This window comes from Eucyclogobius newberryi, unplaced genomic scaffold, assembly GCF_026437365.1.
Source record: "Eucyclogobius newberryi isolate DKJ021-1_F unplaced genomic scaffold, fEucNew1.0.hap1 SCAF_4, whole genome shotgun sequence".
Classification (NCBI taxonomy): domain Eukaryota; kingdom Metazoa; phylum Chordata; class Actinopteri; order Gobiiformes; family Gobiidae; genus Eucyclogobius; species Eucyclogobius newberryi.
Window position 1 is genome coordinate 18,900,270 of NW_027316056.1, and position 12,850 is coordinate 18,913,119.

General features: G+C 40.0%; 1 protein-coding gene across 1 annotated transcript in view; it reads right to left on the reverse strand.

Annotated features, from left to right (window-relative positions):
• Positions 1–13: 13 nt before the first annotated feature.
• Positions 14–12,850, reverse strand: part of tmc8 (transmembrane channel-like 8) — a 13,327-nt gene continuing 490 nt past the window's right edge. The window contains exons 2-16 of the mRNA XM_072462853.1: positions 12,337–12,520; positions 6,528–6,676; positions 6,333–6,467; positions 6,200–6,252; positions 5,997–6,136; positions 5,504–5,651; positions 4,425–4,598; positions 4,203–4,354; positions 3,766–3,835; positions 3,034–3,131; positions 2,765–2,951; positions 2,137–2,267; positions 1,032–1,187; positions 865–943; positions 14–286 (exon numbers count right to left, since the gene is read on the reverse strand). Coding sequence (XP_072318954.1) covers positions 137–286; positions 865–943; positions 1,032–1,187; positions 2,137–2,267; positions 2,765–2,951; positions 3,034–3,131; positions 3,766–3,835; positions 4,203–4,354; positions 4,425–4,598; positions 5,504–5,651; positions 5,997–6,136; positions 6,200–6,252; positions 6,333–6,467; positions 6,528–6,676; positions 12,337–12,520 — 2,006 coding nt within the window. The 3' untranslated portion in view covers positions 14–136. The remainder of the gene's footprint in view (positions 287–864; positions 944–1,031; positions 1,188–2,136; positions 2,268–2,764; positions 2,952–3,033; positions 3,132–3,765; positions 3,836–4,202; positions 4,355–4,424; positions 4,599–5,503; positions 5,652–5,996; positions 6,137–6,199; positions 6,253–6,332; positions 6,468–6,527; positions 6,677–12,336; positions 12,521–12,850) is intronic.

Below are 12,850 nucleotides of genomic sequence, written 5' to 3' on the forward strand. Positions count from 1 at the left end.
ATACACAGTTTCATCAGTTTTAATGACTATTACACAACTTGTATTTACAGTTTACAAATGTAATATCAAAGTTTCACTGGGCTTCAAACTTCTGCATATTGCAAGTGTTGATAAGCACAAGCGGCTCTTCCTCCGCTCATAATATTCCTTCTGGGACGTTCTGTGTGGGTTGGGGTGACACTGGTGAGGTCCCGCTCTTGTCAGTCTGAGCAGAGTCTTTGTGTCTTTTTCTTTGCCTCAGAATCGTGGCATGTTTTTTCACCAGGAAACACTTATCTGAATTGGTCTGTGGGAGGAAATATGCATTTGTGGTTCAATAATATGTAAGAGGCTTTCAAAATCAGACTTATCATCTCACAGTGGTGGAAGAAATACGTAGTCAATTAAGTACAAGTTAAGATACATATGTAAAACTGTTTTTATCCTGATGATGAGTAAAAGTATCACATAAAAAAATCGACTTAAATATAATGTCTTAAGTAAACAATTTCACACACTTTGAGGAACTGTTACAGCCATAAATATAGAGCGTTTGCTAAATAATTCTGCAAATTTTTGGTAAACAGTCGCAACGCTTAGCAAAATTGTATTTCAATATTTTAGTTTTTCTCAAAGCTGGGGGTTGAACTCAAAGCCTTTATTTAAGACGTCACCATGAACGTGCTGAAAATAACCCTTCAACCTCCATAGAAAATACTTTTCAGTCCAGTTAAAAAACCTGCTCTCAAATGTAATGAAGGAAAAGCAAAACAACCCAAAAATCTACAGTAAAAATTACTTAAGTCAAATTTTACTCAAGTACAGTACTTTTACTTTTGTACTTTGTTTCCTCCCATCACTGACAACATATCAGCAGCAGCTTACCATCACCAGCATGTATTTAAGTCTGTCAATGGTCTTAGCGTTTGTTCTGCGCCGTGAGACGTAGAAGGTCAGTATTATGCTGAGGAAGAGAAAAACATGTATCATATGAATCGTTGCACCTTAAGGTCAGTAAAGTTAATGTAGATGTGGTCCAATTTAAGACTCACACTTGTATCATCAGCAGAGACATAGCGAAGACCTCAGAGGAGACCAAGTGCAGGCCGGTCTGTACTGGACTGGGGAGGGTCTGCACACACGCCCCTGTCACATTCAACACATTGTGCCCGTTCCCAAATGGACCACAGGAGGGCAGAAGCGAGAGCCTGCAGGGAGGTCAAACAATAAACTAACTACAGTAAGGAAAAATAATTAAACACTACATGGATAATGGCTTGGATTTTATTATTGTTTGCAAGTTTCACAATAATCCGACAGCATTACAGTATGCTCATTAACTCTCCAGTGTAGCCAGTGTTTCCAAACCAGTTCTTTGCATGTAAGTTTACACGCTTTGGAACGTTTCTGAGGATTTTTGAGGACATCAATATCAGTAAAACAAGAAAATATAGTTGTAATAATTGAAAATGTGCTACTTTTCGAACAGTTTTATTTGCATTGTTCTCGAATTAGGGGCTAAGACAAGAGACAAAAACAACTGGGAATCACGGCAGCAAAGACCTGTTCTACCTGGTGACACTTCTCAGAGCCTTATCCTAACAGAAACCCTAGTCACTACATGCCTGACCCTAATCTATTTGAACTTGTAGAAGACAGGGAAGGAGAGTAAGTGCTTCTAAGGGTCCAGAAACATTGACAGCCAGTAAAAAAAACAGCAGGCACTTTACAAACATTTGAGAATTTGCACAGAATTGCTATATTTGCACAGAATTGCTATATTTTATTGTAGACAAGCATGCCAACGCACAAGTCAATTCTTTGCAAATTCTCTATAACTTGTATCTTAACTTTAAACCATGTTGTTGATTGAATAATGTAATGGGGACCTAATTTTTAGTCCCCCTGAATTTAGTGTGAATACAGATTTTAGATTAGTATATTGTGGGGAGTAAAATCTGTAGAAATACCCTTCTTCCAAATTCATATAAAGGTAAGGGATGTAAAGTGTCTTTAGTTTTGCGATGACAACTTTTAAACTGGAGTCAATGTCACCCCAAAGAGTACCTATATCAAGCATCAAGAGCGCAAATGGTCAGCAGTCACAGTTTATTATTACCCAGAATACACAGAACAATGCTCATAACGTCCTTCTACCTGAGGAAGTTGGAGGCCAGAGTGACACCTGCCATGGCCAGGCCGAGCAGCAACATGAAGTGAAACAGAACTGAGGAGCTGGAGCCTCGAAACATCCTCTGCTCTGCCACACAGCATCGCAGCAACGTGAACTGAAACAAAAGCGGCATCACTATTACATGAACCTGCTGTATGTAGAATGTCCACAAAGTAATCAAACCAACATTTTCTGCTGATAAACGCTTTAACAGTGCCATAATAATACCCTAATACTAACATGTCATTAGAAGAAAGTTAAAATACTGGCTCTCAAACTTTTCACACCACGTAGAACAGGAGTATTCCAGGTCTAAATATGAATAAACTAGGTCTAAGATAGGACTACACCATTGGCATACTAGTTATACACAAGGACTAACTCAATTAACTCAAAGAAGGGGGAAAAGTAAATTAAATTTACTCTAACTTTAGCTAAATTGTGAACTGCAGAAGAATCTACGAAGGAACTGAAGGAGCTCGACCTCCAGAACCCCCAGCCTATGTGACAATACAACTACCCGGAGTGAATAAGTGTCACTTGCCAAAATAGAACCAGCATTCGGCTGTAGTGGCCAGTGGTGATGTCCAGCCCTGGCTGCAGTGCACTAACCTTCTTGATGTAGAAAGTAGCTGTGAGTGTGACTGTTCCAATGAAAGGCAGCAGGGGGCAGTAGTATACCCCAACCCAGGCCACAGTCTGTGCATAGACCAGATCCAGAACATTTAAGGGAATCAGGAACTGCTGTTTTCCAGACAAACGGGCCACAACGGATGATGGGAACTTTTCCTGGATCAATCTTTGAGAAGCAAGATATGATTTAGACTCAAAGTGACATTTAAGACACGACTAATACAGATCTAGAGCAGAGGCAAACTCACTTCCTGGGGTAATTTATGAAGAAGGCAAAAGAGAATGTGGTGAGGAAGTTGAAGATGCAGAGTTTGTACATCTCTCGGCCATTCTGGTTCTCCCAACACTAAAACATAAAACAACAGAAGCTTATTGTTTGTTTTTGTATCTTCAATTCACAAAACATGTATTTGAACAGATCATATGAGGACAGAATTAAGACCAAAGTAAAGCCAAAGATTCTGATTCTGTAAGACCATGCAGAACTAAATCAGGGCTAAATGATACCACAATGACAAGGCCTGATCTTGTCTGATACTGATGCTAAGCAGGGATGGGCCTGGCTTGTACTTGGATGGGAGACCACTGAGAACATCAGATTTAGTTTAGTCTTGTGTAAAATGTCATTGTGTCCTGAGGCAAGACTTTTCACCCACTTCTCCTTGTATGAATGTAGAGTGAGTGTTGGTGGTGGTTGGGAGGGGCTGATGGTTCAGTCTGCCCTAAGTAGTTGCTTACCACCACTGAGTATGGAGTGAATAAATAATGCTATGCGCTTTGGATATTTTGAAAGGTGGTATTTAAATTCAAAGCATTATTAAATCATGTCTGAAGCAGCACCAAGTGCAGGCCTATTATTGTCTATTTATTACATGTGTTATTTTTTGTTTACTCCACAATGTTGGTCACTGTTCTTGGTAATTGCAATGTGTGATTTCAATGGCTTTGGAAAGCATTTTAATTTTGAAAGATGTACTTACTTGATCATGATTGGTCGTAAAAGTGAAAAACAAATAAATCCCCAAAGAGGCAAGCTTCAGAAAGATGCTCCTGCAGAAACAGCAGTTAGTTAGGATAAGATAAGATAAGATAAGATAATCCTTTATTGTCCACACATGGGGAAATGTCGGTGTTAGCAAGGGGAAAAGAACAGATAACTTAAAAGTTTAAAAAAAAATACTTTTATAAATAAAACAAAAACTCTTATTAAAAAACTCCTCTCATATCTTAATAGGGAATGGAGGAAAATAAATAAATAAAATAAAAAGATAAAAATAAAATAAAATAAAAATCAAATAAAGTAAATAATAATAATAAAATAAAGTAAAGTAAAAATAGCTAGCATAAGACTAAATAATACTAATGGTAAGTTCACATGTTTATTGAACAGCGATTGAGCTGATCATGTGTTTCTTACCTCACAAGTGTGGCATTGACCTGCGCAGTGAAAGAGTTGTCTTCAAAGGCTGAGATCTTGCGGAAAACATGAGGGAGGAACATGTTTACTGTAGTTATGGCGATCGGGGGCAAGTACTGGAGAAACAGGCTGACCAACCAGTAGTGTCCTCTCTGTCGGACAAAATAAATGAATGATGAGAGGAACAAAACAAACAAATCAATCAATAAAAGCTAGTGGTACCTTATTGTTTTCAGATTGGGACATTTTTGTAGCATAGTAAATGAGGAAGAAGGCTCCACTGAGCAGAGAAAGTACAATGAGGTTGAGGAAGATGCGCAGCAGGTAAAGCCGCATCCTCTGTCCAAATGTCCTCTGGGCCTCACGTAATGAGAAGTTCTGCTCATCAAGGAACAGCTGAGCAGAATAATGGCTTTAAGCATCTTGTGATTAACCCAATAATCATCTCTGCAATTCAAATAAAAAGCACAGCATTTCCAGCCCACTCCTGTCACCTATTTTTTACTTGGACGATGTTTGTACAGAATGTGAAAAAAGGCGTTTTACCAGACCAGTACTGGAGATAATTACTTTCGGTTGGATTTCGAAACATCTTGATTTTTAAAACATTATCCAGATGACTATATTTGAAAGCTTTTCTACGATTTAGTTTAGTTCATTTTATTTTGTTTATTTGCCATTTGCAATTAAACACTGCAAACACTTTGGAAAGACATGTGCAAAAAAGCTCAATGCTCACAGTAAACAAACCGCATAAGCAGACAATGGACACGAGTTACAAAACACAAGTACCATAGAAAATATCCCACTGTGAAAGCAAGCAAGCTAAAAGGATTACTTTAATCTGATTTTTTTTTAAGTGTTAAGTAAAGTGCTAGATCCTAATAGTTAAAGTACATTGGTCAACTCTATCATTCTTTCACATTTCCCCAGAATCAGACACAACAATACTGACATATTAATTACATCTTTCAATGCAGTTATGAAGAGCACTTCGGTTCAGTTCTTGCTGTTGGATTGATTTACTAGGACAAAGTTACTTTCCAAACTTTAGCTAAAATACATTATTTTACGTACATAATAATAATAATAATAATAATAATAATAATAATTGTATTATTATATATGGTCTGATAGAAGTACAAAACATATCTATATATAAAGAAAACCATATTCATCTTTTTGGATTTTAATTGTATGTAACTGAATAAGCAACAAAAGAAAACATTCGAAACACCACCTTTTCATAATAATGAGATGAGGATTTAATGTGGTCAAAAGCTATTCATGTTTGCTCTCACCTTTATGTCGTTCCTGATAAAACTGTGCTTGAGAGCAGCAGCAGCAGGGTCCTGGATGGTGTGGTCCCATCCACAGAGGATTTTATACGACAAAAAAGTGTTGTGGCGTTTCCCAAGGATCCATGTGTGCTTGTAGCCCACAACCGTCCTGGAAATAGTGGAACAATTTCCAGGGACATACAGTTCAAATGCAACATACTTAAAGTTAACTTAAAAGTGCACTATGTAACTTTCCAGGGGGGGGGGGAGTCAGACACCCGCTGTTGTTGTTTTGCCTGGAATGACCCACAGTCTGGCATCAAATGTATCTGGCTAACATTTATTCAGCAAAGTTACCTAGTGCACCTTTAAACAAAAGGTTTATAAGCCTAAAATTGAAGAATATACCGGTAATTAAAATATATATGTTACATGTTGAAAACTTGGTTCCCATATGCAAGTTTTTGTAAGATGGTCCACATTTTAAATAGGGAAGCTTTGTGTTGAGACTGACCTCCGCACAACCAGGACGAGACTGATGAAGTAAATGGAGAGAACTGCGTAGAGGTACAGCAGAGGCGTGTTCAAACAAGGGAAGTCTAGTGACCCATAAGAGTAAAATTTGTAGAAGACGGGGGATCGGTCCAAGTAGCCCTGAAAAATAACTGCAGAGATTATGTTGTTCAGACACATATCCATAGACAGCTCATTACTTACTGTTCCCAAGAAGAAATTCAAGACGGAGTCATTGGCCTCAAACTTGAGAAATTCTAGAAATATAAAACAAAGTCCAAAGAATTTGTAGAAAGTATAAAAGTGTGGTGCATTTTATCAGTTGTGGATGACTGACTTCCGTTTACGTCACTCCCGTAAAAAGCAGTTGGCCCCAGGATGAGGCCCCCGATCAGAGCGCAGAGCAGGAGGTTCAGGTAGAGCAGAAACCTCAGGAAGACAAAGTACGCTTTTACGCCCACTCCAAACCGACCTACAGAAGCTCAAGTTGGACCTTCAACAGTATTTACATCTGACATTTATCTTTGTAAACCTTCAATGGTGTGTAGCGTGCGTTGCCATAGCACCAGTCCTCTGACGGCCTGTGTCATCTGCTCCCGTGCCCTCCTTCTGTTGATGCTCTGACTCCGCCTCCAGGACTCCCAAAAACCAATCCTGGTCTTCTGCATCTTCCTCATGTCTCTAAGTAACAGCACACAAAAACTCTCCTTTATAATAATGCTATACAATATGATGTAAGGCAAGGCAAGGCAAGTTTATTTGTAGAGCACATTTCATACACAAGGCAATTCAAAGTGCTTCACAGCAGGAAAAATGCATTCAAATCACAAAGAAATGACAGAAACAGAAATACAATAAAATTAACTAAATTAAAAATTATCAATCCTACTGATTGTCTAAACTAATAAAATCACAAACAAAAGAGAAGAGTGCAAAGAAAAAATCCTTTCAGTCGTATGCGCAGCTAAACAAAACTGTTTTTAGCTTAGATTTGAACATTGTCAGAGTAGAAGCCTGTCTCACATCTTCAGGAAGACTGTTCCAGATTTTAGCTGCATAAAACTGAAACGCAGATTCCCCATGTTTTGTCCTGACTCTGGGCACCAGCAGGAGGCCGGTCCCTGAGGTCCTCAGAGTCCGAGATGGTTCATATCGCACTAACATATCCAAGATGTACTTTGGTGTTAGGCCATGGAGAGACTTGTACACAAGCAGAGCTGCTTTAAAGTCTATTCTCTGAGCCACAGGGAGCCAGTGCAGAGACCTGAGAACAGGACTAATGTGATCATACTTCCTGGTTCTAGTCAGGACCCGAGCAGCAGCGTTCTGGATGTACTGCAGCTGTTTTACAACTCGTTTGGAGAGGCCAGTGAGCAGGCCGTTACAGTAGTCTAATCTACTGGAGACAAACGCATGGATAAGTCTCTCTAAATCTGGTTTTGACACTATATTTTTGATTTTGGCAATGTTTTTTTAGATGGTAAAAAGCTGCTGATGTTATTGATTTGACGTGGCTATTAAAGTTCAAGTCTGAGTCCATTATTACCCCCAGATTTCTAATTTGGTTTGTAGGTTTTAGAGCGAGACTCTGGAGGTGACCGCTAACACTTTCTCTTTGTTTCTGTGGGCCAAAGACGATTATTTCAGTCTTGTCTGAGTTCAGCTGGAGAAAGTTGTTTTGCATCCACACACTGATCTGTTGGATGCAGTGACAGAGTGAATCTACTGGTCCATAGTCACCTGCCGATAGTGAAACATAGATCTGAGTGTCGTCTGCATAATTGTGATAGGACACATTTTCACTGCGTATCAACTGACCTAACGGCAGCATGTAGAGGTTGAATAGAAGGGGACCCAGGACTGACCCTTGGGGCACTCCACAGGTCAGGGTCATGTGGTCTGAGACACAGCTACCAATTTCAACAAAGTACTTCCTGTCTTCCAGATAGGACCTTAACCAGTTTAGGGCAGTGCCAGTGATGCCCACCCAGTCCTCTAGTCTCTGTAAGAGGATCCCATGATCGACAGTGTCAAAAGCAGCACTCAGATCTAACAGAATTAAGACTGAGGCTTTGCCCGTGTCAGTGTTCAGGCGGATGTCATTTGTCACCTTGACAAGAGTAGTCTCAGTGCTGTGATGAGGTCTAAAACCTGACTGAAAAACATCAAATGAGTTGTTTATTAAGAGGAAATCTGTGAGCTGTTGGTAAACAACCTTTTCATGGACTTTGCCCCAAAATGGCAGATTAGAGATGGGCCGGTAATGACTCAGTACTGCGGCATCAAGACTGCTCTTCTTTAGGAGAGGCTTTATGACCGCAGTTTTCAAAGACATTGGGAATGTTCCAGATTGAAGCGACATGTTAACTATGTGAGTGAGCGGTGCTAACAAACTGTTCAGCACAGACTTTAGAAATCTGGTGGGTAACACATCGAGGCAGCATGTAGATGAACTCAGACTGGTGATGATCTCATGGACAGTTTTGTCAGTTACTGGTGCAAAGTGAGTTAGCTCTAAGTGTCTTGGTGGTTTTAGGGTAATTTTTTGCATTGTGGGATTTATAGCATTTTTAATGCCCTGAACTTTGTCATTAAAGAATAATGCAAACTCATTACACTTGGATGTGGAAATGAGTTCTAACGGCAGCTGAGCTGGAGGGTTTGTTAATCTGTTTACTGTGGCAAACAGGACACGCGAGTTGTTGCTCGCAGCTTCCAATAATTTCAGAGAAATATCATTCCCTAGTTCTACATAAGATTAGGTTGTACATGTTCAGCTTCTCTTTGTAAATCTCTTTTTGAACCTGGAGCTTTGACTTGCGCCATTTCCGTTCGGCCCTGCGGCACTCCCTTTTCTGTGCCCTGACCGAATCATCATTTCTCCACGGCGCCTTCTGCTTATTTTTAACCATTTTAGCCTTTATAGGGGCGATGGTGTCCAGAACATTCAAAACACTAGATGTAACAGAGTTCAACAAATCATTTACATTAGAACATGAGACATTTTCAAAGTTTATCATTTCCATAAACAGTGCACCTGTGCCATCACTTATGTGTCTCCTCTGAACAACTGCAGGACCAACCGGAGGTTTGGGAGAAACAGACAGGTCAAAGAAGACACAGAAATGATCAGACAGAGCAACATCGATCACATTGACATTTGAAATATTTACCCCCTTTGTAATTATGAGATCTAGAGTGTGTCCTTTGCTGTGGGTGGGGCCTCTCACATGCTGAGTAAGACTGAAGGTTTCAAGGACAGCATCAAGCTCTTTAGCGTTTCTGTCACAAATATTATCAACATGCACATTGAAATCACCTGTAATGACCAAACCATCAAAGTCTGTGCATACGACTGAAAGCATCTCAGTAAAATCATCAATAAAACTTTGGCAGTGCTGGGGAGGCTTGTATAAAACAATGAAGAGAATGGATGGAGACCGTTTTAGCTCCATTTTAAAGGATACATACTCAAATGATGAAAACACCCCAAAAGACAATCTGTGGGTAATTATTTCATCTCTAAAGACAGCACAGACTCCACCCCCTTTTTTGTTTTCTCGTGTTTCAGATTCAAACTTAAAGTTGGGTGGAGCAGATTCTATCAGAACTACATTTCCTGTGTTTTTGTCAAGCCATGTTTCAGTTAAAAACATAAAATCAAGATTATAAATGTCAGATAAGGATCTGACATTTAGCAAAGCAAGTTTCAGACTAGTTTCAGTGGGACTGGGCTTTATCTTTTCACAGGGAATATGAATCACATTTCTCAGATTGGGCCTGACTCGCATTTTGTTTTTCCATCTGTGTGATGATGTGACTACAGAAATAGCACTAGGGGGGGCTCTTTTTACATAGGGCCCCGGGTTGGTTTGATTTTTAATGTGACAATAAGTCCCGGCAAAGCTGAGACCCAGTGCATCCTAGCTATGGGAGATACCAAGTGAAAGGCGAGGTTGGGTGGGTGGTGGGGCTTTTGTAGCCAAGGAGAGTTTGGGACCAGGTGAGAGGCGAGGGGGGATGGGTGGTGGGGCTTTTGTTGGTGTAGTCGGCTTGTGCAGGGAAGAGTTGATAAGTATTGACATAGCCCTTGCTATATTGGGCGTGAGTGGAGCCATCTTAATGCCTGATTTGATCAGACATTCAAAATGACTGGGAAGGCCCATGGGTGAGAGTGGAGATGAGAAGGAGAATGATGAATCTTTAGTGGGAGTAGATGTTGCAGGGGGAACCCAGGGCTGGTGTGAAGGCAGGGGCGATGACAGGGATGTTGTTGGGCTTGTCACAGATGGGTCCAAGGCCTTTGAAGATTGTTCCTTTGCTGGAGGCGGTGGAGGTGAATGTGGAGCAGCTGGAGCTGAATCCTTTGCTGGTGGTGGTGGAGCAGCTGCTGATGAATCCTTTGGTGGAGGCTGAGGTTGTGGTGCTTTTGATGTTGAAACATTGGCTCGACCAATGTTTAACCAGTCTATCCCTAAATGAGTTACGGTTGGATCCCAATTCCCAGCTGTGAAACTTGCTACTTAATTATGTGAAGGACCCTAAGTTGTGAGCTGACCCCTTATGGCCAGCTCACACACACACACACACACACACACACATGGACACCCGACTTTTAGGGCTTGAAACAATGGTTGTAAAACAGATAGGTCCGTCGAGTGTCGGATTACACACACATATCAGACTGATCCACATAGGGGGCTCGGCCAAGCATAGGCGGTTGTGTATGATTTTTGTAATGTAAAGGTCAGAGGTGAGATTGCAGAGGTAAAGGTCAGTCGTAATTCCATCTCTCCATTGATGGCATCTTGTAAACTACCTGGATTATTGAACTTTATTAAAGGTCCCATAACATGCTAAATCGACTTTTCAGAGCTTTTAACCTTCTTACATTGCTATTTGTGCTTCATATATGTACCCAGAGTGTTTTTTTGATTGATTTCCGCAGTTTTTAGCTATATTACAGACTATCTTCTTTCCTCGAATCTCCAAACTGACGGGCGGTGGGTGCAAGACCGCGTCATAAGGGCAAGCACGCATCATCATAGATCTATAGATATATCTGTTCTGCGCACGCTGTAGAATAAACACCAGATTTATTTAGTCTCAAAGTAGTGTTGATCTGAAGTCGTTTCTCACTCACTCGCGCGGAGCTTACAGCACACAGCTGTGGGGGACACACTACGTCACGGGTGGGCGGGGCACACACGCGCTCTGAGACTACGTCACGGGTTGGGCGGGGGAGCCAGATCGCTCTTCGCAAGGGTGGGGGCAAATATCAAACCAAGCCGTTTGCATTTCCTGGTTGGTCAAGGGGTCCAAGGTCTGGGTGATATTTCTTAACTATTATGTTAAGGGTGTTGCACAACCCTTATTATTATCAATTATACACTTAGGATAGACTACGAAACGTGAAAAAAAGCATGTTATGGCACCTTTAAATACAGAAAAAGAGTTCAGTCTTCATTTGAGAACAGCCACCACAGGAACCAAAAGAATCGGGAAGAGAGACCAAGAGACTGGGTGAAAAAAAGGTCAAGCGAGGCTCCTCTGGAGACAAAGGAAATCTCCAACACAGCTGAAAACTCGATTCCTCTGTGCTGATTGTGTGAATGTGTGACTGATGGAGAGGAGCAAGTCCGCCATGGCAACCAAAAAGGTTTGGAAACAAAATTCACCAAGTGTGTAAAAAGATTAATTATCTATCCATGTGTTTCAGCTTCTTGTTTATAGATAATATTTGAGAACTTTTGGACATTTAAAAGATAAAACATTTTGTTTTGAATTCTTGATTGCTATTTCTATTTCTAGTTAATAGAAATAGAAATAGCAATCAAGAATTCGAGTACGATATTACATTTGAGTATTATGCACTTGATACATTCAAGTTACAGTGAATGGGATTTATTCAGTTGCATAAAATGAATGTAAAGATATTTTACTGAACAAAACCAAGTAAATGAACTCAATATCTGCAACTCTTGTACATATTGCTCACCTTAAGATAAGATAAGATAAACCTTTAATATCCACACAAGGGGAAATTTCGTTGTTACAACGCAGTAGAACAGGAGGAAAGGACAGATTATAGAAGTTTCAAAACACATTCTTAATAGAACTCTTATGAACAAAACAAAAAACTCTTATTAACAACCTTTTCAAGTTATATGAAATAACAACACCTATAAAACAATGATGTTGATTTTGTTCAAATTGTATTCACTGTGTTACGTTAGAGAAGTGTCACTAAACAAAGCTATTGATATGATTATCATCAGTACTTTTACACATCTTTGTTATTAGTATTTTCACAAAGTGTTTGTTACTACACTGTTTCTCACCTCAGCTCTCTCTTGGCCTGCAGACACAGGGGCAGGTTCCTGAGTGACTGCGTCTCTGGTCCGTTGTACAGGTAAATATGGCTGTTATGTTTGGGACGTCCCAACTTCATGCTGGGGAGCAGCCCCAAGATCTGAGTCTGATAAAACTCAGAGTCCGAGGACAGAGTGGACTGGGTGCTCTCATCTGCAGAGACAATATTTAGATTTACTCGTCCACAAAGTATAAAGACTGTACATCACAACATTTAGATTGAGAATCATGACATCTTGTATTTATGAAAAATGTGAGTTTTAGATTTATTAGGGCTGAAGATCTCGATATATGTTCGGAGTATACCAATAACGATAGTCAGACAGTATTACCGGTATGTCAATCCAACAGAAATGTGTTAAGGCATGTGTAAACATATTAGTTGAGGTTTAATTATCAGACAAATGTCAAATAAATCACTAAAGTGCAGAAATATCACCTTATACTTATTTGAAAGTTTACATAAAAGCTTTTTTCATTTCC